A 25,732-nucleotide genomic window follows, 5' to 3' on the forward strand; every position below is an offset into this window, starting at 1 on the left:
TACTGGAAAACTCCCCTTATGGGGGAAGCCTATGTCCAGCAGTGGACAATTAATAGCTGGAATTGTACATGGAATATGGAGACATTATTTGGTTGCTATTTATATTTATGTAATCTATATACATACATACAATAAAACCTTGTTAATTATTGTATTTACATCTATTTTATGCTCAATAAAGAGTTTATCCGCCGTGTGGTCCCGGCATAGAATGGCCCTTCCTTCCCCGTGGGTACCGTAAGATGCGACTAAGGGAGGACGAGGGATGGGCAGCAGTGTCCCTCATAAAAATTCTCCAAAATCTTAATTGCGGTTGCCAACCCACCTGCTAAGCGTGGCAACTACTGGCAAAACTCCCCTTATGGGGAAGGCTTTCCAACAATGGACAGTTAACGGCTGAAATAATAATAATAATAAAAGTTTATGTTATTGTAGTAAGGACTGTATTGTAAAAAAATACCGGTTTTATTTCCAAAGATCCCTTTTAAAAACTTTCTTATAGCTTTACAAAAAATCTGAATATCCAATATCCTTTATTACAATCCAGCTTGTTTACAGTATTTTCCATCGCCAGGGGTCTAGTTTAAAACTTAGATTAACGCACAAAAAATTTTTCTTATGTGAATAGTTAATATTAAATATATTTAAGTAAATCTTTGTATATGGTCTGTACGGCAAAACGGGTCAGGTATTTATTATAACAGCTAGCTTTTACCCGCGATTTCGATTTCGTCCACATAACCAAGGTATGTAAACCAGGGATTGTTAGTAGTGAGATCCAACAGACCCATTACTAGCAATATACCATAACAGGTCGACCTCCAAACGGTTTCCCTTGGAAACCATCGTGGTTAATTTTTGATGAAATCATCACGATGGGCAAACTGATTTGCTTCATCGTCACTTATCATCCCTCACTGGTGTCCCGCCAGTGTATACCGATAGCGCAAACGGGGTTACTATTTCATTATAATCCATTAAAAAAAAACAAAGTATGTTCACTGACCTAGATAAAAAGTAACCTATATCTTTCTTCATCCAATATGGTATATGAATTAAGTATCATAGTAATTGGTTAAACTGATAAGGCGCCAAGATGTAACAAACAATCCCACCTTCACACAAATAGACTTTGTACAAGAGTCGATTGCTTGAGTACCTCTGTTCCATTCGTGTTTCAACCGCGAAGCAGCTGTGTTTGCATGGCTGTGTTTCGGTTTGACGGGTGGCATATGGCGCGAATTTACTGGGTACAGAGGAATAACACCTGAGTCCTCAGGAATGGCAACGCATGGGGGGTATCATGTGTGAAACAGTATACTCTGTTATATCCATGGTACTGCTCATGTCTATAGGCGACGGTTACCACTTTCCATCAGGTGGACCGTCAGCTTGTTTGCCATTCTAAGTTGTATAAAAAAAATCCAAAGTTTTTGGTGTATTTCAACCAAATTCGAACTTAATCATGAGTATAAGTAAAAACTAAGAGGTTGAAGCTCACTAGTAAAACGTTTGTTATACACGAAAAGAGTACTTTGTTCTATGGAAATGCCAGTAAAAATAAATTAAAACGCTAAATCTGCCGGGATAAAAGTTAAAGTCGTTATCTAGTTTACTAGCACAGTTGCAATTATAAAGGTTTTCAGGATAAAAATATGTAGATAATATAGAACATTTTGTTTCACAAAACAAAAAGGAAATGACTTCAATTGTGGAAAATTTTGTTATTTTGTTTTAAAAAACCACACTTCTGAATTCATTTTGATGAAATTTTAATTCAAACCTTTGAATTGGGACTAATATGAAAGTATAGATAGATAGATAGATACTCTTTATTGTTTCCTCCAAAAGATTACAATACTAAACTTATTATAAATATAAATAATTACAAGAAATAATCACAATGAGAAAACAATGGGCGACCTTATCGCTAAGAGCGATCTCTTCCAGGCAACCTTTGGATGGAGAGGAGTAATTATAAACAATTTGGTAGGAGGCACGATAAAAAATTTTGTTAGTTCTAGATATGGGAGATGTAATACATATAATAATATAAAAATTATCCCTACTCAATATATATATATATATATATATATATATATATATATATATATATATATATAAGTATATTTATTTAGATAGAAAGAATAATTTCCCAAATGACGGAGTTACAAGGTAACAAACATAAAAAAATACAGTCAAATTGAGATTCCAGACGAGTTACCTCTACAAAAAATTATTCATTAAAATTTACCAACTTTTATGTTATTATACATTTAGTCAACATTTTTATTATACTAGTTTCATCTCGCTTCTTTGTCTGCGTGAATTGGAATATAAATTATCTCATGAATTATTTTATAATATACATAATCCTCGTTTCAACTAAATTTACCACAAATTCTTCCAGTCATTTATGCATACGTTCATATAGCCAAACTTCTTTACACAAATATTAATTTTATGACAGTATTAGTTTTTACCAGCGACTATGTCCGCATGGATATGTTCACTGATCGGGATAAAAAATAGGCCATAATTTGCATCTCATATATTACGCGTATACCAAATTTCATAGTGATTGCTTAAGCTATTAAGGCGCTAAAAGTTAACAAACTCACTTTCATATTTTTAAAATTAGTAAGCATTAAGACTGGTATAGTAATGATACTGAACAAAATACTAAATTCTTATTACATTGATTTTATCTGTAGAGTTGTTATAAATGATTTATAATAGATTCTGCACTCCAAGAGGACACTTAGAGCTAGAGCACACATAGAGCTACACTTGTCCCTACCAACATTTTTTAATTTCCCTCAATGTAATTCCAAACCTTTTCTTGATTAAGTAAACTTAATATTATTAGTTTTGTATTTGTCAATAAATGGGGTCAGTTATGAGGCGCCATCTATCTTTTAAACTTATATTATTATTATTTATTTAATTTTATTTATTTATTTATTTCAAATAAATAATTACATATACAATACATATTCTTATATTAACAGCGAAAGTGTTTTGCAGTTTGTCTGCAACTCTGCGCTCTTGTACATACAGCTTTATACTGTACTATATTTTTAAATAATTATTATATATACATACACACACATGCATACATTCTCTCATGTATTCATATCAGAAACATAATATTTGCCATCCACTTGCTTGTATTTTAGATAGTGTGTGCTGTCCTCAATCATTACTAAGTATACATTATGAACAACATTCACCAAACAAATTGAGTATTGAATGTAATACTGATCCATAATTATTTTTTCTTACTTTTCTTTTAAAATTTGTATTGTGACATTATTTAATAACCTTATATTTCTTGGTAGTACATTATAACATTTTGGAACTAAATATTTTCTCGTTCTTTTATCATAATAAATAAAAATTTTGGGTACAATATATTCTCTGTTTTCCACTTTACCTGCGATAACTTTATAAGTTAAGGGATTAGGGGTAAGATTTTTTTTAAATTTTATTACTGTGTTCCATTAAAATGAATAGTTCTTTTTTATCCTTTACAGACAACAATTGACATATCATAAACAACTCTGTATACCTGCTTCGTATACATCTTTGCTTCTTATTTTAAATCAATTAAAATTTTATAAAAGGTTTATGCAAAAATTTATTATCTGCATATAGATTATAGATTACGAGGTTTGTCCGGAAAGTACGTATAAAAGTTTTTTAAAAATTTTATTTTACAATTATTCAGGTAAATCAATTTTATCCCCTTCAAAGTACTCCCCCTGTGACATAATGCACTTGTGCCAACGCCGTTTCCACTGTGAGAAGGCTCCTTGAAAGTCCTCTGGTTGTAGGTTTCTCAGCTGCCCCGTCGTAGCTTTTTTTATCTCATTTATGTCCCCCAAATGCCGCCCCCGAAGTACCAATTTGGTTTTTGGGAACAAGAAGAAGTCACACGGGGCCAAATCCGGCGAATAGTGGGGGTGTTCGGTCACCGTAATGGAATTTTTACTCAAAAACTCACGGACAACAAGAGAGGTGTGGGCAGGGGCATTGTCGTGGTGAAGAATCCAACGCCCCTCTCGCGCCAATTCTGGACGAACTCGTGCCACACGAGCTTTGAGGCGTCTGAGCACATCGACGTAGAATTTTCCATCAACTGTCTGGCCTGGAGGGACGAATTCTTGATGCTTTCTCGGCCCTCTCTGAATCTTTTTAGCCACTTGTGGACGGTTGGTTCCTTCACAGCATCATCCCCATAAACTGTTCTGAGATCGGCAAAAAATTCTTGCCGAGTTTCGAGAGAAACTTGAACGACGCGCTGCTCTTCAACGGAAGCGGGCTCCAACGGGGTTTCGTTAAGAGGTAACTTCACAGATTATCGCACCGCACGGCGGTCAGACCAGAATGAAGCATTGTTAGGGATTATACTCCTCTTTCTCGCATTATATGTATATGTGTTTTAGTTGGTTTAGATACGTGTCGTCCGTAAATCCGTCGGTACCAGGACTAGGACTATATCTACGAGATAATAAGCTAGTCATTAAAAAAGGTAGCCATCGAACAAAAATTGTAAAGTACAAATTTAATAAGGGTTACATTCCACCCCTGTTCCATTTCGGTACGCGTCTATCCTAAAACACGGTCGTCTAAAATTAACACTTTTTTGCCTAAGCCCATGTAATTATGTAAATACCCATTTTTACGTATTCAAAATATGAACTGAAATAACACACTGAAAATGAAGAGATTGTTAGTAATGAGAAGGTTAGTACCCATTGCTATCAACATACCATATCAGGTCGACCTCCACGTGGTTCTCCTTGGAAACTATCGTGACTAATTTATCGTTGAATTCGTCACGATGGACTAACTGACCTGCCTTTTCATCCTCACCTATCACTATCACTATCACCTCTCACTGGTACCCCGCCAGTGTATACCAATAGCATGCGGGGTTACCATTTTATTATCATTCATAAAAAAAAAATACAAGTAACGAAACAGCAGTGTGACTTATGACGTGAACGAATAGGTATCCAAACTTAACGTTCTGGAAAATTTGGCCGCGTCTGATAATTATTAATAGACAAAGGGCCTTATCTGTCTATTATCTATGGCGGCCCATGTTCCCACGGCCCGTTATTCTGCGGTTATGTTTACATATAAATACAACAGTCTCCAGTGATTTAAATAATTGAAACACTTATTGTACACATTGTAACAGTAATTTTAAGTGTGAATATGTCGACTGATCAGGAAAAAGACCCCGCCGTCGTCAACCTACAGAATTATTTGAGAATACGCACTGTACATCCTAATATTAACTATGGTAAGAAAACTAATTACAATTATTTGTTTATGGGGGCCTTATTACTAGTAATTTACTGTCTTACATTTAACAAGTTAGACACTAAGTAATAGCAAAACAAAATATATATAATATCCTAGACAAAAAATAACTGTTTATGCCAATAATGTATACTGCATGGCGATCCGTATTTGTAAATATAACAAATTGTCACTTTTCTGAATACAGTCTGAATAAAGTGCACTTCAAGTAACATGTATTTTTATGGATTATAGAAAAATGTTATTCTATTAATGTATTTCTAAACGACAAAAGAATGCTACCATTGTAATTGTGATCGATTTAAATTAAATTTTAGTTTTGACATTTAGATAGATAGATTTATTTATTTGCCAGAACATTGTTTTTACAGATACTGATCTATTGTGAAGTACAAATGTTCGCCTTATAGTCTAAAGCAGTGATTCTCAACCACTGTGCCGCGGCACTTTTGTGTGCCGCCAAATTTTGCAAATATTTAAAAATTTTGTCATAAACTATTTATGCAGTGTGTTGTAGTGAGTAAATAATTTTTATCTTTTTCTTTGTGCGCCGCCAAATTTTGAAATCGTTAATTATGTGCCGCAACAAAAAAAAAAGGTTGAGAATCACTAGTCTAAAGCATGCAAAATCATTATTGGCTAGGTAAAAGTTACATTACATTTAATACATACATATAAGTTACTTGACATCACATCAATTATTTATTCAATTAATAATAATAAAATTATAATAGTATGTTAAAACATCAATCAATACATACATACATACATATCTGTCACGCCTGTCTCCCATTAGGGTAGGCAGAAACAATGGAACGCCAAATGCTTCGATGATAATATAATTGGTAATTGTCTAGAAAATAGTGTTGTGCTCGTGCTTATTGTAATAGTTTATATACTTTTAAATATTTGTACGTTGAAAACAGCCGAATATGATGGGAATTTATTTACTAGTGTCATCTTGTTGTAGCATATTCTATTAAATGGATTATTATTATTACATCCCTCTTCACGCAATTTTTTTTTATACAACTCAGAATGGCAAACAAGCTGACAGCCCTCCTAATGTAAAGTAGTAACCGTCGCCTATAGACATGAGCAGTACCATGGACATAACAGAGTATACTGTTTCGCCCATGATACCCCCCATGCGTTGCCATTCCTGAGGAGTCAGGTGTTGTTCCTCTGTACCCTGTAAATTCACGCCATATCCCACCCTTCAAACCGAAACACGGGCATGCAAACATAACTGCTTCACGGTAGAAACACGAATGGGACAGAGGTACCCAAGCAATCGACTTTACAAAGTCTCCCTCTGGTGACCCCTCTGGCAATTGCCCCTGGAAACCATCGTAGTTAATAAACAGGTAAATTCGTCACGTTGCCGTATGATCCCGGTATAGAATGGGCCACCCCTTCCTTCCCCGTGGGTTTCGTAAGATGCAAGTAGGGGAACTTAATAGTCGAGGGATGGGCAGCAGCGTCTCTCTTAAAACATCGCCAAAGGCTAACTACGGTTACCAACACACCTCCCAACGTGGCAACTACTGGTACAAACCCTTCTTATGGAGAAGACCTATGCTCAGCAGTAGACAGTTAAAAGCTGATACGATAATTATTATTATTATTACACCATTACATTTTAAAAACTTAATGAAGAAAAGGATTTTACTTATGCGGAAGCAACCCTCGGATCGTGGAGCTGGCTCTCGTCATCGAATGTAGTGCATCGAAAATTGTATATCACTATTAAGGATTTTTTTTTTTTTTCTTGTCACTAATTTAGTACATTGGATTCTTGTTCTGTTATATTTTTTTTTTTCATTTATTCATTGTTTTTATACTTGTTTATTTTAGTTTTTGTATTGTTTTCTTTTATTTTTTATGTAATATCTACATCAATATATATATATGATAATGAAACGGTGCCCCGTGTAGGTGCAAACTGAAAATCAGCGCTGAACGAACATCAGTCCAGCAAAAGCTGAGTTTGTACCTATTGCCAGGCGCATACGATTAATGGACAATATATTGATTAATTAATTTATGTACATTATAATTTGTGAAGAATGGCAATAAATTTTATTATTATTATTTTTTAAATTTCACTAAAATTCTCATCTCCCCTCTTAAGGAGAGGAGATGGCAACTAACCCCCGGCAGAAGCACAGTCGGCCGGGGTTCAGGGCCCCAGGGAGAGAAACCGGCGTACAATGCGGGCAGAATCTAAGAGCACCACTTTCTGCATCTTTCCCGGAAGTGAACCGCCTCTGAATCCCAACCGTCTGAGATGTTGTTCGAGACTGGTTGGGATAAGACCGTTCACCGACATAACGATTGGGATGATTTCGGTAGATGACACCCCCCACATTTCGGTCACCTCGTGAACCAGGTCGAGATATTTTCTCTTTTTCTCGGTTTCGGCTTTCACGAGGTTCTCGTCATGCGGTATGGTGACATTGATCCATCACCACGATATCAGGTTTGTTCGCAAGAACGGTCCTGTCCGTGATGATGGATCGGTCCCAGTAGAGCCTTACGCTGTCGCTTTCGAAGACCGGCTGGGGCTCATACTTATAGTACGGCAACCTCTCATTCGCGAGGCCGTACTTCAGAGCTAGCTCTTGATGGAGTATTTTGGCTACCTGGTTGTGTCTGTGCAAGTACTCAGTGTTGGCAAGAGCTGAACAACCCGAAAGCACATGTCTGAGTGACTCTCCGGGATGGCGACATGCTCGACAGATGTCCTCAGTGCCATCCTTCAGAATGTGCTTTCGGTAATTGTTCGTCTTAACCACCTGATCCTGTATTGCACAGACAAAACCCTCGGTCTCTCCGAAGAGATCACCGAACTGTAGCCAGTGCACGGAGGTCTTCGTGTTTACGTACGGCCCGTGAAGGGCTTTGAAGAACCTTCCGTGCAACTCCTTCTCTTTCCATACGGCCTCCCGCTGAGAGGTACCCAAAACTTCGGGTTTTCGCCAGTCCTTATTATTATTATTATTATTATGATGGTCCTACTGAGCCGCTGTCATCCTCTCTGGTGACCAGCTAGCGTATACCGTTTACGCAGACAGGGATACCATGTCATTATCATGGATAAATGTATTCATTATTAATAACCCCTTCTCGCTGGTAAAACCAATTTAGGTGTACACTTTTCTGAGTTATGACCTCAAATGTTGGTTGCCTGATTTCTCATAACATCCTGACAATGAGAAATCAGGCAACTTACATCTTAATTCAAAGACTTTTAAACTGGTGCGGTCCTTATTTATTTATTTTATTTTCAGATGAGTGTCTCAACTATCTTCGTGCGCAGGCATCAGAGTTGGGACTACCAGTACAAGTGGTGGAAGCTGTCCCCAAGAAACCGGTTCTGGTTATGACCTGGGAGGGCTTGGACCCAGGTCTGCCGAGTATTCTACTGAACTCCCATATGGACGTGGTTCCAGTGTTCGAAGTATGTACCTTAGCTGTTATATTAAAAGTTTTAAGTTAGATCTTGGATACTCTATCTGTGACAAAGTGAAAAGACTGTGTTTACTCTTTGCCTGGTAATGACTAAAAGCGAAGAGCTGAAGCTCAGTTACGTACCTTAGAAGAAACCTATCTTTAGCGGGATCATATAGAACATATTCCTTTTTAAAAGGCCAGCAGCACCCTTGCAATGCCGTTGGTGTTATGGGTGGTCATGGGCGGCTATAGTCATTTACCGTTAGATGAGCCGCATGCTCGTTTGCTATATAGCACCAGCGCGTTCCATTCTATAAACCACCTTAGTTAATTGACTTAATCCTTACTATCCTTCACTCGCCATACCCATAGAACAGGCGGGGTCACTATTCCATTATTGTATTAAAAGGTGAATTGTGATGATGATTAGAAACTAAATTTAAATAATTTTTCTAATAATCTGTCCTTATAAGACTACGTACCATCAGTACTGTACCATCAGACTGTTTACCATCAGACGGGTCGTGTACTTGACTGCTACCATAGTAGTATAAAAAAGGATATCCCTGAAATATACATCCAGTACAAAAAGATAAAATCCCCCGTACATTATGTGAATTAAACTATATTAATCTTCAGAAAAGTTGGACATATCCGCCATTTGAGGCGCGCATTGTAGACGGAGTGATATACGCGCGCGGCGTTCAAGATATGAAGTCCGTTGGTATTATGTACATTGAAGCGCTGAAGCGGCTGAAAAACAAAGGCACCAGGCTCAACAGGACTGTACATCTGTCGTTTGTACCTGGTAGGTATTTATATTTATTATATACTAGTATTTGCACGTTACTTCGTTTTCGTGGTTTCACAAATAGGAAAACCAATAAAATAAACCATTTCTTGATTGGTGTATTATGGTAAAACATATACTGGTTTTTAGGTTAGGCCTTCAGGAATGTAACTGTGGAAACCATATCGAATTTGGTGTAGCAAGTCTTGTGTAACAACAAAACAAAAAGCATATAGCATAATATATCCGCATCTACACTACAGGAAATCAGTGGATGCAAGTGGCTCAGGACCGTTCCTTATAGCAGTCTATGGGGGAGACCTATGTCCAGCAGTGGACGAATAATGGCTGAAATGATGATGATGATAGTATGTCCATGAAATTTATGTCTTTAGATAACAGTTGCCGCTTTTTCATCTTATGATCGCTTCATTTTAATACTACCAAAATTTATAAATAGGAAAATAGCGACTTGGCGGCATAAATCTTAATTCGCCATTACGCTTTTAATATTAATTGAACAAATTCATTACGTTGTCACTTTGAAATTAATAATCTTATGATAATCTATTATAATTTAGTATCTAAAACATGGGGAAATGCGAATTCCGTGCTGTATATGAATAAAAATACTAATGGCTAATTTTATTATATATTTTCAATTATATAAATGCATTCATACATAATTGCTACGCTCATGTAAAAATTTCTTACCTGTTAAAATAAAATATTATTAAATATGATTTTTAGGACGAGTTGTGTGAGAAAGCCGAAGTGAGAAAGATATTAGTCGAGAACGAAGTCAAATAATAATATTAATTAAGTCACCGTTTTGATTAGTTAATTTTTTTAATTTTCAACTAAATAAAGTACATTTAAAGATTCCCGAAAGCTATTTTTTTTTTAATTCTCAACCAATTATATTTTATGATTCCCAAAAACTGGGTTATTATATAAACAAGTATTTTTAGTTGTTTTGTAAACGTAAATATTTTACACAATTGCGCAATGAAAGTGTCTTAATACATTTTATATTAATTTATTATTTTAATAATTGAGAATTTTTGATTTGCATGAAATAATTGACTTCAATCCAAGAGAAAGTCTATTATTTTAAAGTAAGAGTACAAATCAATTACTATATTTGTAATCATTGTTTATTTTTATGCCATTCATTTATCGAGCATCTTTTTTACCCATTTTATTACTGACATAAAATCTCCTTATAACCTTTTACCGTTTATCATCAGACGGGCTGTATGCTTGTTTGCCGTTTGTTATATAAAAAAATCAATGTCTATTTGTTCTGTAGATAAAATTCAAGCCCAAGAAGAGTAGGTACTTATTTTATTTCTACGTATTGCGTACTCTCGTATCCCACGAGGGTCTTATGTAGTGTAGTACAGGGACATTATTTATAATTTTCGGTCGCTTTGTATCAGATATTGAATACAAATTTGTTAACTTGGTTAACAATATCTCTTGTTTTAAGAAATATTCGATGTAAGACATTTACAAAATACTTATATGACTAATAGCTTTTGGCCACAACAGGATATCAGTGTTTCCTTCTTTTGAGGGCAAACCAATAAGCTGAGTTGTGACCATTTTGTGTTACTGTAGCACACGCATGAAGGGAAAAATTGTTACTTCTTTTATGCATTTTATTTTATATTTTTTGTATTGTATATGCATTCTTTTATCTTTTTTCACTGTGCATGTCTATCTATGTCTGTTGTTATTTGTGTACTGCAATGCAAATAAATTATCTATCTATCTATTTATATATCTAATTTATTTGTTTCTCTATGTAACAATTATGGTATATTAAAATAGTACTTCGCAAAAAACTGCGAGTTTAACGGTGACAAAATATAAACGGGACTGATACGGGAGTTATGCCGTGTGGTCCCGGTATAGAATGGACCACGCCTGCCTTTCCCGTGGGTGTCGTAAGAGACTACTGTCGTAATGGTCAGAGGATGGACAGCAATGTCGTTCGTAAAACATCAAATCAAAAGACTTGGTTTTGCAACAATTGAAGTTGTTTTTTTTTTTGTGAAATTCTTAATTAATAATAAAAGAAACTCCTTATCTCAAGAATGTGTCTTATAAACACCAGAGGAAAACTTTGGATAAAAGTCGTTTGCTTGAGCACCTCTGTCCCATTCGTGTTTCAACCGTAAAGCAGTTGTGTTTGCATGGCTGTGTTTCGGTTTGTAGAGTGGGATATGGCAGTCAATTTACAGGGTATTGAGGAATAATACCTGAGTCCTCAGGAAAGGCAACGCATGTCCGTTATGTTCATGGTACTGGTCATGTCTATAGGCGACGCTTACCACTCATCAGGTGGGCCGTAAGCTTGTTTGCCATTATAAGTTGCATAAAAAAAAAACAAAACGTTCGAGTAATTAGTTATGTCCCGTTTATTAATTTAGTAATACTATTTATGGTAACAGATGAGGAGATTGGCGGTGCCAAAGGTATGGGCGAGTTCGTGAAAACCGAACAGTTTAGGAAGCTGAACGTGGGCTTCGCTCTGGACGAGGGTATGGCGAATCCCACTGATGATTACCTGGTCTACAACTCTGAGAGGAGCATCTGGCGTAAGTTAGATAGAACAGAAATAGAAGAAGAGAATAGAAGTTAGATAGTTTTTACATGCAACTATATCCGTGACTGGGATAATGTATCTTAGGGTATATTAGTCCCAGGATAAATAGTAGCTTATGTCCTTCTTCGCCCAAAATACTGTATATTCTAAATTTTATGACAATTGGTTGAACCGTTAAGGCACAGAGTGGTAACAAACAAACAAACTCAATTTCACATTTATAATATTCAGCAAGGATTTAAATTTAAGGTTGTCTTGAAAAGATTGCTTTCAGCAATAAGACCGCCTTACTGTACTTATACAACTGTATCGTTACATTTATTTATTGTCTTGCTTACTCACTATATTATATAATGCAGATAAAGTATACTCATTCATTCATTTATTTATCAAATTCTTATAAAAATAAATAGTATTATATATATTTTTCTCAAACATGCTTGGAAACGTGAGCATTATTTTGACAATCTTCTTCGAGATAAATCAAAATTGCTGTACTGGCCAGATACATTGCGGGCAGCGGCCGGCAAAAGTTGTACGAAAATCCATATCTGTCGTGTTTTGCGGCCAGATAAATTACTATGTAAACTCATATCTATCCTGTAATTTAAAAATGGAATGACATTTTATTTCGAAACATGGCTACCAAAGAGGTAACTAATAAAAGGTTTTATTTGAATTTCGAACTGGCTTGCAAATAGAAAGCTGTTTATTGGAAAAAAAAAACAAAGGAATACTATGGCGCGTGAAAAACTATAATTGTTCATTGAACTTAAAAAGTAAAATTGTGTTTTTGATTTCCGCGCATTGTTTGAGAAAAGTACTATACATGTCTTGGCCACAATTAGGCATTGATGGACTCACGTATGTGTGCCTCGGCTACCCCTCGGCCCACATTTGGCCGTTCGTCCATCATTACCTCAGTTGCTGGCCGCTGCAGTAATGAATAAATTTGAAAAAAAGTATTAGTAATAAAAAAAATAACCCACTTCTTTCCCTTAAATCTTGTATTCTTTAAGAAAACAATATATTTTCTTTTAATGTATTCTATAATACTGTAAAAACTACTCTGTTTTAAGTTAGCATTTCTTTTGATTATTTTCTCTCTTTGACAATTTTGAGTTAAGACAATATTTTATAAATAATACGATATATATTTGTATAATACTAGTTTATACCCGCGACTTCATCCGCGCGTGATAGATTAAAAAGTAGCCTATGCCCTTCTCCATCCCATCCATCTTGCTTTATTAACGCAATAAAACCCAAAACAAAGGTATTTAGAATTTTTGTCTGCTTGTCTGTACGTTTGTGCTTGCTCATCTCAGAAACGGCTTAACCGATTTGAATGCGATTTTTCCTATTGCGTTGCAGTTTGCTTCACTTAAGATTTAGTGTTTGCTTTATTTCAATCGGTTCATAAATAAAAAACTTACATCAATCTAAAGGATTACCTATAAAATGCTATAAAATAACCGATCAGTTAAATTGGCCTGAAACTATATAAAGGTATTAGGTACGTAGTTATCATTTAAGTATATAATACAATAAGGAGTGAATGATTGCTTAGAGGTCGTAGCGATAATGCAAGTTAAGCAACCCTAGCCATGGTTCCAACTAGGATGGGTGACCACAATCCGTATTTCCGAATGGAGGCTACTCTCTACCGCGGTCAGTAAATATGTCCCGACCACACGGATAAAGTCGCAGGTGAAAGCTAGTTACCGATAATGGTTTTCCTTAGATATGACCGTAATCTGTCCCGGCAAGTCCGGACATGGCTCGCTACTGCTTCCAGACAACAATGGAGAAAAGGTAAATATTATATATATTTTATATATGTTACGAACTGGGGGTCTACCATGAAATGAAATTTCGAATTTTCGGAGACAATTTCGTGTTATTGTTCACACCGTAATCGGTCCAATAAATGGAGCTTAACATTTCATTCGTCGTAAATCCTATAATAAAAGTCTAAAAGGAATGATATTTTAATATTTGTAAACGGTTTTTTTTATACAACTTAGAATGGCAAACAAGCTGACGGCCCACCTAAAGGAAAGTGGTAACCGTCGCCTATAGACATGAGCAGTACCATGGACATAACAGAGTATACTGTACCCAGTAAATTCACGCCATATCCCTCCCTTCAAACCGAAACACAGCCATGCAAACACAACTGCTTCACGGTTGAAACACGAATGGGACAGAGGTACCCAAGCCATCGACTTTTGTACAAAGTCTCCCTCTGATGAACGGTATGTATTATGTAATTTTAACATCATATTTTTGTTTCGTTCGCGCCCGAAATTTCGTAAATCATTTCATGGTAGGCCCTCAGATTACGTTATAAGTACTTAGATACTGTTCTTAATTATATCCAACTTGCTTTTAGTTATGCGACTTCGTTCGCATGACTAAAATATATTCACTGACAAGGTTAAAAAGTCTTTTCTATGCAACTTAGAATGGCAAACAAGCTGAAAGTGGTAACCGTCGCCTATAGACAAAAGCAGTATCATAGACATAACAGAGTACTATTTCGACCATGATAGCGCCCATGCGTTGCCATTCCTGAGGACTCAGGTGTTATTCCTCTACACCCTTCAAACCGGGGGGGGGGGGGGAGGAATTATTACCGATGGAGTTTGACAGTTCCATTACTAGCAATATGCCCTATCATGTCGACCTCCACGTGGTTCCCCCTGGAAACCATCGTGAACAATTCTTGTTGAATTCGTCACGGTGGGCTAATTAACTTGCTTCATCCTCACCTAACATCCTTCACTGGTGCCCCGCCAGTGTATACCGATAGCGCAGGTGGGGCTACCATTCCATTATCACCCATTAAAAACCCTTCAAACCGAAACACAGCCATGCAAACACAACTGTTCCACGGTAGAAACACGAATGAGAGAGACATGCCCAAGCAAAATACTTTTGTCGAAAGTCTCTCTCTGGTAAATAAATTATTATTAATATTATATAATAACCAAAAATAACGATGTATTTATTTACATAATTATGTGTGAGAAATAGTAAATTTGATAGAACAATAAACTTTAATCAGACATTTGGCTGGATGCCAAAGTTAACCGTGCAGGTAGTATGGTAATTGTAACCAATCTACCATACGTATCTACATTAATGGTTATTGCTAACGTATACGGTTAAATCCATTATCTCTGGATGTAAATTGAAAAAAAAATACAATGAAAAACATCCTTAAAACTTCTAAATTATTATATTATATATAAATATTATAAATATTTAAAATAAACTGTCGTATTATGACTATTTTCCTTAAAGAAAGTTAAACGGTATCATGAAGAACTGGGTTTAAAGTGAGTAAATTTTAATAAAATATATCTCAAAAGAAGAAGTATTTAAATTATTTTTACATCTATCATGTTAAATAGATCACGTAGCCGCGCGGTTAGTATGGAAAGTTCGAGAGTTATTATCACATTTAGACATTTTATGTGTTCCTGAAACAATATTTTCTTTTTAAAAATTCCAATGCTTTATTTATGTAAATGTACATATAATTGGTACGATTGGATGAGAGTTTAATGATTAATGCATTAAATTATTGAATATTAAATATAAAAATACCAATAACCTCTTAGACTTTGGGAGGGGTGGGGGGGGTGTTATGAACGCAATAGAATCCAAGAATTTTTGTCTGTTTCTGAGACACGCTAATCTCAGAAACGGCTCAACCAATTTAAATACCGTTTTCACTAATGCATTGCAGTTTGCTGCACTTCACATATTATAGTGTTTATTTTATTTCAATCGGTTCATAAATAAAAGAGTTATATCAATTTAAAAAATTAGATATAAAATGCCATAAAATAATCGATCAGTTGAAATGGCTGAAATTTTATTAAGGTATTAGGTACGTAATTATTATTTAAATATAGAATACAATATAAGACCGAATTCATAAAGGCTTATAGTGGGAATGATATACGGAGACTACATAGTTAGAAGCAGGCAACGAAGAAACTTAAAAATAACACTTAAATAGCTAAAAAAAGGTATATAACTGAACAATAAACTAAGTAAGTACAATAAGTAACTGTAGCAACATAGTGTTACTGAGTTGACCTATTTATTTTAATATTTCGTTACGTTGACACTGTATAAGGTCAAGTGAAATTTAATTTGGTAAAATACTCCCTGCTAAGCGAAGTCAAATCTTTTACTTAGTTTCCCTACATAGCTAAATTTAATTAAACTAAGTTTCATCTTGTTTACCAAGTAACTTAATTATGCACATAATTTAATTATAATGATTATAAAAATGTGGGTATACGCAAACAGTTTGAAATAATAAGTTTTTCAAACTAATTTTTGCTCTTGTATACAAAAAGTAAATAATACACGTAAAATTTGTATTTTAAAATGCTGATAGTGGGAGTTGAATAATTATATAACTTTTGTTTCAGAAAGTAAAAAACGTTTTTAGTCTCGTTTTTATTTCTTTTCTTGTTTCGATTCCTCCGTTACAATGAGCATAAACCATTCTATTTAATCCTAAGTTTTTATTCCTTTTCTTTGTTAATATCTAATGTTAAAATAATATTATTTAAATAAATAACTGATAACAAACAGTACAAATGTATATGTTTAGCCAATTGTCCAGAAATATTTTTTATATGTCGTTATCAACGCTATTAATAGAGACTTGGGCGTTCCAATTCGATATTTCGTATCGTCTCTATAAGTCAGGATGGCCGAGCGGTCTAAGGCGCTGCGTTCAGGTCGCAGTCCAGTTCTCTGGGCGTGGGTTCGAATCCCACTTCTGACAGGATCGCTTTTTGTTACAAAAAAATCTACTTTTAATAGTTAACATTATATTAAGATTATATTATAAATAAAAAAAAAAGAATATCATATGCGAAAGTTCATATTTATTTTATTATTTTCCAGTTTCTAATAAAACAAGCTTTAACGTACGACTTTCCCCGCGTGAATTATATAGAACTTATACCACATATTCATACTGGAAATTATTGGCTCTTGATAAAAATTTGGATCAATTCTAAATCCCTATAATTGAGAATTGAATTTAGAAGTGAGAGGAAACTACTTATATAAAACAAAATTTTTACTAGTCTTTACCCGTGACTTTGTCTATGTAGTCGAGATAATTTGATTTAGTAAGATTAAAAGCGACCTTTATTCTTTTTAATACCGAATATTACTAGTACGTAAAACAAATTAGCTATTAATTGAGTTGTCAAGACGCCAAGAAGTAACATACAAACAAACTTACCTCCTCCTCCAATTGGAGAGTTTTGCTAGTAGTTGCCATGCTTGGCAGCAGGATTGGCAACCGCAGATAGGCTTTGGTGATGTTTTAAGAGAGACGCTGCTGCCCATCCGTCGACCATTAAATTTTCTTAGTTGCCTCTTACGACACTTACGGGAAAAGGTGAGTTAGCCCATTCTATGCCGGAACCACATGGCCATTTATAATGTTAATAAGGCTATATCATTCAACTACATGGTTCTTCTATGTACTAAATTTTAATTAAATGTTTTTGACAGACTGGGAGACTTTGTACAAAAGTCGATTGCTTGGGTACCTCTGTCCTATTCGTGTTTCAACCATGAAGCAGTTGTGTTTGCATGGCTGTGTTTCAGTTTGAAGGGTGGGGTATGGCGTGAATTTACTGGGTACATAGGAATAACACCTGAGTTCTCAGGAATGGCAACGCATGGGGGGTATCATGGACGAAACAGTATACTCTGTTGTGTCCATGGTACTGCTCATGTCTATAAGCGACGGTTACCACTTTCCATTAGGTGGGCCGTCAGCTTGTTTGCCATTCTAAGTTGTATAAAAAAAAAGACAAAATTGCGTACCAACCAACCAAAAAAATAATGACATAATTTATTTACTTATCTATGTACTGGTCTGAGGTTCAGAAAACTCTACCATACGTTAATAAATCATTCATTCTCCAGATCAGGTATATAATAGACAAGTTCATGGACCTGCGCAAGGAGTCAAAAGTCAAACTGGAGAAGAATCCTGAACTGACCGTGGGTGACGTCACTACTGTCAACCTCACCATGCTTCATGTAAGTATATCACGTGATAAGTTTTTTTTTTTTAATGAGTGATAATGTAATAGTAACCCTACCCGCGCTATCGGCATGCACCGGCAGGGCACCAGTGAAGGATGACAGGTGAGGATGAAAAGGCAGGTCAGTTAGCCCATCGTGACGAATCCCACTGGAATTACACAATAGTTTCCAATAGTTTCCAGGGGGAACCACGTGGAGGTCGACCTGATAGGGTATATTGCTAGTAATGGATCAATTAGACCCCATTACTAACAATCCCTTTCCCCCCACGTAATGAGTTTTTTATGGGTGAAAATGGTATGATAACCCCGCCTGCGCTAACGGGATACGCTGGCAGAGCACCAGTGAAGGGTGATAGAGGAGAATGAAAACAGGCCAGTTAGCCTATCATGATGAATTCATCAGGAATGAACCATGATAGTTTCCAGGGAGAACTGCGAGGAGGTCGACCTGATAGGGTATATTGCTAGCAATGGGATTCCCAGTCTCCATTACTAACAATCCCTTCCCCCCCCCCACTAATGAGTTATGTGATATGAAATATAAAATGTCAGTCCCCTTATGGTGTGTGTAGAAACAACCTCATCCAAAAGTCCTTTTTCCCCATTCTGTTCTCTTTGTCTACTTTGTAAATGGTCTTTCGTGAAAATATTATGCACGATGCACCTTTTTTAACTGACTTCAAAAAAAAGGTTATAAATTCGGTTATATATTTTTTTATGTTTTTCACCCCATAACTTCGTTATTTCTAAACCGATTTAGAACTTTTTTATCAGAAAGGATAAACTTACTTACATTGAACTCATAGAAATTTGATCAAAATCTGTTCAATAGTTTTTAGATCGCAAAAAAAAGTGGTTTCGTCACATTTGAAGTTAGTTTTTTTGTGGGATCTTTTTGTTATGTTTTTTTTTTTTTTGTAAATTAAGATATTGTAATAGTTTTCTTTATGTTATTAAAATAGTCACATATTAACTTTTAGACTTTCTTTTATAAGAGGCCAGAATAACGCGATCATTTAGTTAAACTATTAATATTTACTTGAATACTTGTCTACTCGTGATCACGAGCAGTGTAACCTGGTCTAAACGACGAAATAATTCCGGGGGTCTATCATGAAATGAAATTCTGAATTTTTGGGCTCAATTACGCGTTTTTGTTCGTACCGAAATCGGCCCAGTAAATGGAGGTTAACATTTCGTTCGTCATAAATCCTACCATAATAGTCCTAAGGAATGATATTTTAACATTTTTAATATTTGTAAACGGTGTGTATTATGTATTTTCAATATCGAATTTGTGTTTCGTTCGACCGCGAAATTTCAGAAAATAATTCATGGATCAGGTAAACTATTATAGTTTACCTAAACTATCGCGTAAATTTTCGTCTCTTATAAAACATATTTTTTTTTTATCACTTTTACTAGTTATATTTAATTTTACTTTTGTTTTGGTATAAGAGTTTCCAAGCAGATATGTTTTTAACCCCGAAATTTCGGAAATTAATTCACGGCTCAGGTAAACTATCAAAGTTTTCAACTATCGTGTAAATTTTCGTCTCTTATAAAACATGTTTTTTTATCACTTTTTACTACTTATATTTTATTTTACTTATGTTTTGGTATAAGACTTACCAAGCAGGTATATTTTTAACATTAAAATCTGAAACATCAGTAATAATTTAAAAAATATATTGTATCATTCTTTAAAGGGAAAAATAAAGAGTTTTCATGCATTCAATCATACTTATTGAACGATTTATTTCATTGTAGAGCAGTTTATATAATAACAATAAGTATCATATATTTACACCAATTGCCTAGCCCTCAAGCTAAGATACCGTGTGTAATGAGGAACCAGGCATCATACATCTACAAAAAATATAATACATCAAGAAAAAATTTACAAAAGTTTGTTTCTAAACTGACTCAACCAGAAACCGAATCGTTTGAAAATACCATTCGAAATTAATGAAAATTTTCTAATTCTCTTAGAAAATTGACAGATAATCACACAAGACTCACTATCTTTGGAATCACCATTTTCTGTCCACTGCTGAACATAGGCCTCCCCTATAGACTGCCATAGGGAACACTCGTGAGACATCTGCATCCAATGACTTCCGGCAATGTATTTGAGATCATCGCGCCATCTAGTGGGGTATCATCTATCTATATTTAGACTACTAGCACAGTATTATATTATCTGTGGTTAGAATGATCTCGATAATTCGGTCACAGACTAGATACAAAGTTGCCATTTGGCTCATCATTGACAAGTGATTAATTAATATCGTTATTGACAGGGCGGAATCCAGAACAACGTGGTGCCAGAGAAACTATCAGTCAGCTTCGATATACGTATAGCCACGTCTGTCAATCTACAGGAATTCGAAGATATGGTATTAATATAATTATAACTTCTTTATTACATTTGAAATACTTATTAGGGAAGCAAAATTTAACAAATTTTTTTACTTCACATTGATAATGTTATATTTAAAAATTGCGCGTTAATTTACCAGAGAGACACTTTGTACAAAAGTCGATTGCTTAGGTACCTCTGTCTCATTCGTGTTTCTACCGTGAAGCTGTTGTGTTTGCATGGCTGTGTTTCGGTTTGAAGGGTAGGATATGGCGTGAATTTACAGAGTACAGAGGAATAACACCTGCATCCTCAGGAATGGCAACGCATGGGGGGTATCATGGGCGAAACAGTATACTCTGTTATGTACATGATGCTGCTCATATGTATAGGCGACGGTTACTTAAAAAAAAAAATCTATCGAAACTATATCTACATCTTTGAATCCACCAAATCATTAATACATCGCTTTTAGCGATAAGGTCGCCCATTGTTTTCTCATTGTGATTATTTCTTGTAATTATTTATATTTATAATAAGTTTACTACTGTAATCTTTTGGAGGAAACAATAAAGAGTATCTATCTATCTACATCTACGAGGTACTCAGTTACTAAACAGAAGGGAAATTTAATGAGAAATGTTTTAGTATGATTTCTTGGAACCTACCTACGCGTAACTTTGATCCGGAACGCGTCTAAGAAATGAGCTCAACGTAATTTATAAACGACGTAAATACAAGTGTCCTTTATTTTTATTTATCAGATCAAACGCTGGTGCACCGAGGCCGGAGAAGGTGTATATTATACATTCGATCAAAAAGATCCCTACGTGGCTCCAACCAAGACAGACGATTCCAATCCTTATTGGGCTGCATTTAAGGGTGCTTTCGACAAGTTGTAAGTAGCATATAATATTGTTTACCACATAATAATTACTAGTGCCACATAATAAAATTTTTTTATGACATGAATGTAACAAACAAGCATACAGCCTGTCTGATGGTAAAAAATTACTGTAGTAAAAACTCACTAATATTAGATAGTTCTCTCGTGAGAATGTTTGCCCAGAAGACTAAATCATTATTAGTAATTAAGTATTAACATAGTTTTTTCAATACATACATACACACATATCTGTCACGCCTGTCTCCCATTAGGGTAGGCAGAAACAATGGAACGCCAAATGCTTCGATTCAAACAAACCTCTTTCGCTTCTTTCACATTCATCAGTGTTTCCATACACGCTCGCCGGTTACGGGTACTTTTAATTTGGCCCTTCTTCAATACACTTAACAACAAAAATAGATCCAAGTTGTCTTAAATAAATAAACACAATTAGATTACCGTATATAAATGCTTATTATAAATTATTATTATATTATAAATGTAAAAGGGAGTTTGTTTGTTTGTTACCTTATAACACCTAAACGGCTGAACCAATCTCTATGAAATTTAGTATACGCGTACTATATGGGATCAGGATAGAGGATAGGCTACTTTTATCCCGATTAGTAAATATGTCGCAAATAGAATGTATTAAAAAAATAATCAAAACAATTATAATGAAGCAAAAAGCAATACCATAAATCGAAATAGTAAGCAGAAAATAAGTAGTCATATAGTTCACAAACATGGTATATTGATGGTTTAACTGCTTGATACAAGAAAGACCCGTAAAAGAAGTCCTGACTTGTATATAACCTTTACCAGAGGGAGACTTTGTACAAAAGACGATTGCTTGGGTACCTCTGTCCCATTCGTGTTTCAACCGTGAAGCAGTTATGTTTGCATGGCTGTGTTTTGGTTTGAAGGGTGGGATATGGCGTGAATTTACTGGGTACAGAGGAATAACACCTGAGTCCTCAGGAATGGACCACATGGGGGGTATCATGGGCGAAACAGTATACCCTGTTATGTCCATGGTATTGCTCATGTCTATAGACGACGGTTACTACTTTCCATTAGTTGGGCCGTCAGCTTGTTTGCCATTCTAAGTTGTATAAAAAAAAAAACCTATAATATTTTTCAGGAAACTGCCTATCAAGATCCGCACATTCCCCGGTGGAACCGACAGCCGGTTCATCCGCGAAGTTGGCATCCCAGCTCTGGGTCTTTCCCCAATCACGAGAACCCCATTGGAACTTCACCAGCATAACGAAAGCTTACGCGTGGAGACTTTCCTACACGGCATCACCGTTTACGAATCTCTTATACCCGCAATTGCTAACTTAAATTAAAATGTCTGTTGAATGCATTTGATCTTTCAATTATAGGCAAATAATTTTACATCTATCCATTTATTTATTTATTCTTTATTAATCATATTACAAAAAAAAGTCCGGTACAAAAGGCGTGAATTTACTGAGTACAGAGGAATAACACCTGAGTCCTTAGGAATGGCAACGTATGGGGGGTATCATGGGCGAAACAGTATACTCTATTATGTCCACGGACAGTTCCCACTTTCCATCAGGTGGACCGTCAGCTTGTTTGCCATTCTAAGTCTATTAAAAAACTTAATACTATATAGCATTCTCTTCCAGTCAACCTTTGGCAAAACAGAAATGTAACTATCGCCATTATTAACATATCAGCCTTTAACTGTCCACTGCTGAACATAAACCTCCCCCTGGGGGGATTTTGCTAATAGTTGCCACGCTTTACAAACGGATTGGCAACCGCAGTTAGGCTTTAGAGATGTTATAAGTAGGATGTTGCTGCCCATTCCTTGCCCTCCCTTAGTCGATTCTTATAACACCCACGGGAAATGAAGGGGTGGCCTATTCTATGCCAGGACCATACGGCAATTTACATCCATATCGAATATGAATATGGTAATATCAATGACAATAAAATACTTATATCACTACATATTATAAAACAAAATCCCTTACCGCGTCTGTCTGTCTGTCTGTATGTTCGCGATAATCTCAAAAACTACTGAATGTTTTAATTTATCAACATAGTAATTCCTGAGAAGGGCACCCAAGCTGCGAAATGTTAGTGTTATTATTTGCCAAACGGTTAACGCTAGGCTTCGAACAGCAATCTAATAAATTACCTGACGACGCCTTATTTAAAGGTAAACACGTGTCGCAAAACGTGCGTAGACGAAATGGCAATCGGATATTGAGTCCTAACATGAAAGGTTGTAGAACATCTAGTAGTAATAATGGTGATCAATCTTCGAGTGTTAGCAGTCACACACATACTAATGGTAGCGGAATTTAACAAAATAATTCTAATCAAATTTTTTTATTGTGTTATAATTGTTATGTCTTCCACGTGTCGAAATTGAAATGTTATGTCTAAATATTAATCATGTTGTGTACACATGTTTTTGAATTGTAACCTAGCATTAAAACCATAATTACCTATATATAAACCTAACATGGTTATAATTTGTTATGTGTGCCTTATTAAAAATCAATAAATCAATCAATCAAATAAACCCAGTGATAAGGACTTCCGCAAGATAACACTTATTTCAGTAAAATATTATACAATACAATTTTAGTAAAATCTATAAAAATATTCTATAAAGCAGACGTTGAATGTATATTACTGTACTTACATTTATCAGGTAAATAAATACAAAACATTTGTATTTATTTATTCTTTATTGCATAATAAAACTTGGTACAAATGGCGAGCTTAATGCCATATGGCATTCTCTACCAGCTAACCATTAGGTAAAAACAGAAAGCGTATGAAGGGCAGATGTGGTGAAAAATATGTGACAATTATAGTAACACATTAAAGCAATCATACACAATACATAAGAAATACACATATAAAATATAAACATTATTTTTAACATGTATTTTGTATGTATTTATTCATTTCTTTCCTCGATATTTTATAAGTGAAGAAGCTATATTCACGCGGAGCATGGAGCATGCAGCAATAAAGTTACTTATTCAATGCAATGCTTTTGTTTTGTGAATAAAGCACGCTAGCATATAAACGGACTGTATAATTTATTTATTCAGTACGGACCCAAGAAATACTATCCGAGGGACACCTTTAACATGTTACTTATACATTTAATACTTAGTTTTATAATTTTTGTCTAAACAAAGACAAAAATTTAGTTAAGATTTTGCTCAACAAAAAAAAAATAGATAATTTGTTCATAACAAAAAAAAAAAAAAGATTGCATCCATGTATTTCTACGATTTAGTTCTTACCATATATATTCTTTATTACATTTGAACAATAGATACAGCGATTAGTTTAACAACTTGTTAGCAAGGGAGGGCTTATCTCTAAAAGAGATCTCTTCCAGTCAACACAGTGTAGTTAGAGAGAAAATAATTGAATGGCGGGTAATCTAGTGCAGGAAAGGTACAGGTAAAAATAATGTAAATAAAACAAACATACACAAATTATAAATAAATATATACATATACATATGTATAAGTGCATAGTGTTATCATGTATTATTAATTAAAAGGTGAGATTTCAATCTTTTCTTGAAGGAAGTAATAGAGGGACTATCCAATCTATCACACTACAGGCTGTAGAACAAAACAGACTTTTTTGTTCTACTAAAAGGACAAAAGTATCGAACGAGTGAAACATGGAGTACACAAATACGTAAATGATTGATCGATTTAAAACTGTCTAAAAATATCAGTTAACATGTCCCTACATCTGTTCATTTACGTTTTAGAATAAATTTTAAACTTCTTTTAGTTTTTGTTTTGAAGTCGATTGACTTCGATATGATTGTATTTCTTTTTTATGTTTGTTGACTCCATCAGTTGTGAACCGGTTAGGGAAATTCTTTTTTTTTTATCTAAAAGAATATGCTTACAGATTAGTTCTACGGAAATTTTATCAAAATCAATTCAGTAGTTTTTAAATTAAAATAACTCGTTTTGGCACAATATATATACGAGGTTTGTCCGGAAAGTACGTATAAAAGTTTTTTAAAAATTTTATTTTACAATTATTCAGGTAAATCAATTTTATCCCCTTCAAAGTACTCCCCCTGTGACATAATGCACTTGTGCCAACGCCGTTTCCACTGTGAGAAGGCTCCTTGAAAGTCCTCTGGTTGTAGGTT

At 34.9% G+C, this 25,732-nt stretch overlaps 2 protein-coding genes and 1 non-coding gene across 3 annotated transcripts in view; 2 read left to right on the forward strand and 1 right to left on the reverse strand.

Annotated features, from left to right (window-relative positions):
- The window catches only part of LOC113509749 (uncharacterized), a 159,077-nt gene that overhangs the window by 76,556 nt on the left and 56,789 nt on the right, over window positions 1–25,732 (reverse strand). The window lies entirely within an intron of this gene.
- LOC113517147 (aminoacylase-1-like) lies at window positions 5,155–22,915 on the forward strand. Its single transcript, XM_052899313.1, has 9 exons — window positions 5,155–5,314; window positions 8,628–8,797; window positions 9,430–9,598; window positions 12,040–12,186; window positions 13,939–14,009; window positions 18,174–18,290; window positions 20,602–20,697; window positions 21,425–21,558; window positions 22,691–22,915. Exons 1-9 carry the CDS (start codon window positions 5,227–5,229, stop codon window positions 22,896–22,898), a joined length of 1,200 nt encoding a protein of 399 aa, XP_052755273.1. The 5' UTR covers window positions 5,155–5,226; the 3' UTR covers window positions 22,899–22,915.
- Window positions 16,927–17,010, forward strand: Trnal-cag (transfer RNA leucine (anticodon CAG)). Its single transcript has one exon. It is a non-coding gene; the product is annotated as a tRNA-Leu (tRNA).

Source organism: Galleria mellonella, unplaced genomic scaffold, assembly GCF_026898425.1.
Source record: "Galleria mellonella isolate WM207_F2 unplaced genomic scaffold, CSIRO_AGI_GalMel_v1 utg57, whole genome shotgun sequence".
Lineage (NCBI taxonomy): Eukaryota > Metazoa > Arthropoda > Insecta > Lepidoptera > Pyralidae > Galleria > Galleria mellonella.

What these genes read in the sequence shown, in the direction of transcription:
- LOC113517147 (XM_052899313.1), top strand. Translation starts at nt 5,227, where the DNA reads ATGTCGACTGATCAGGAAAAAGACCCCGCCGTCGTCAACCTACAGAAT. An exon ending in ACATCTGTCGTTTGTACCTG is followed by an intron (nt 9,599 to 12,039) that starts GTAGGTATTTAT and finishes TTATGGTAACAG; the next exon opens with ATGAGGAGATTGGCGGTGCC. An exon ending in CAGACAACAATGGAGAAAAG is followed by an intron (nt 14,010 to 18,173) that starts GTAAATATTATA and finishes TTCATTCTCCAG; the next exon opens with ATCAGGTATATAATAGACAA.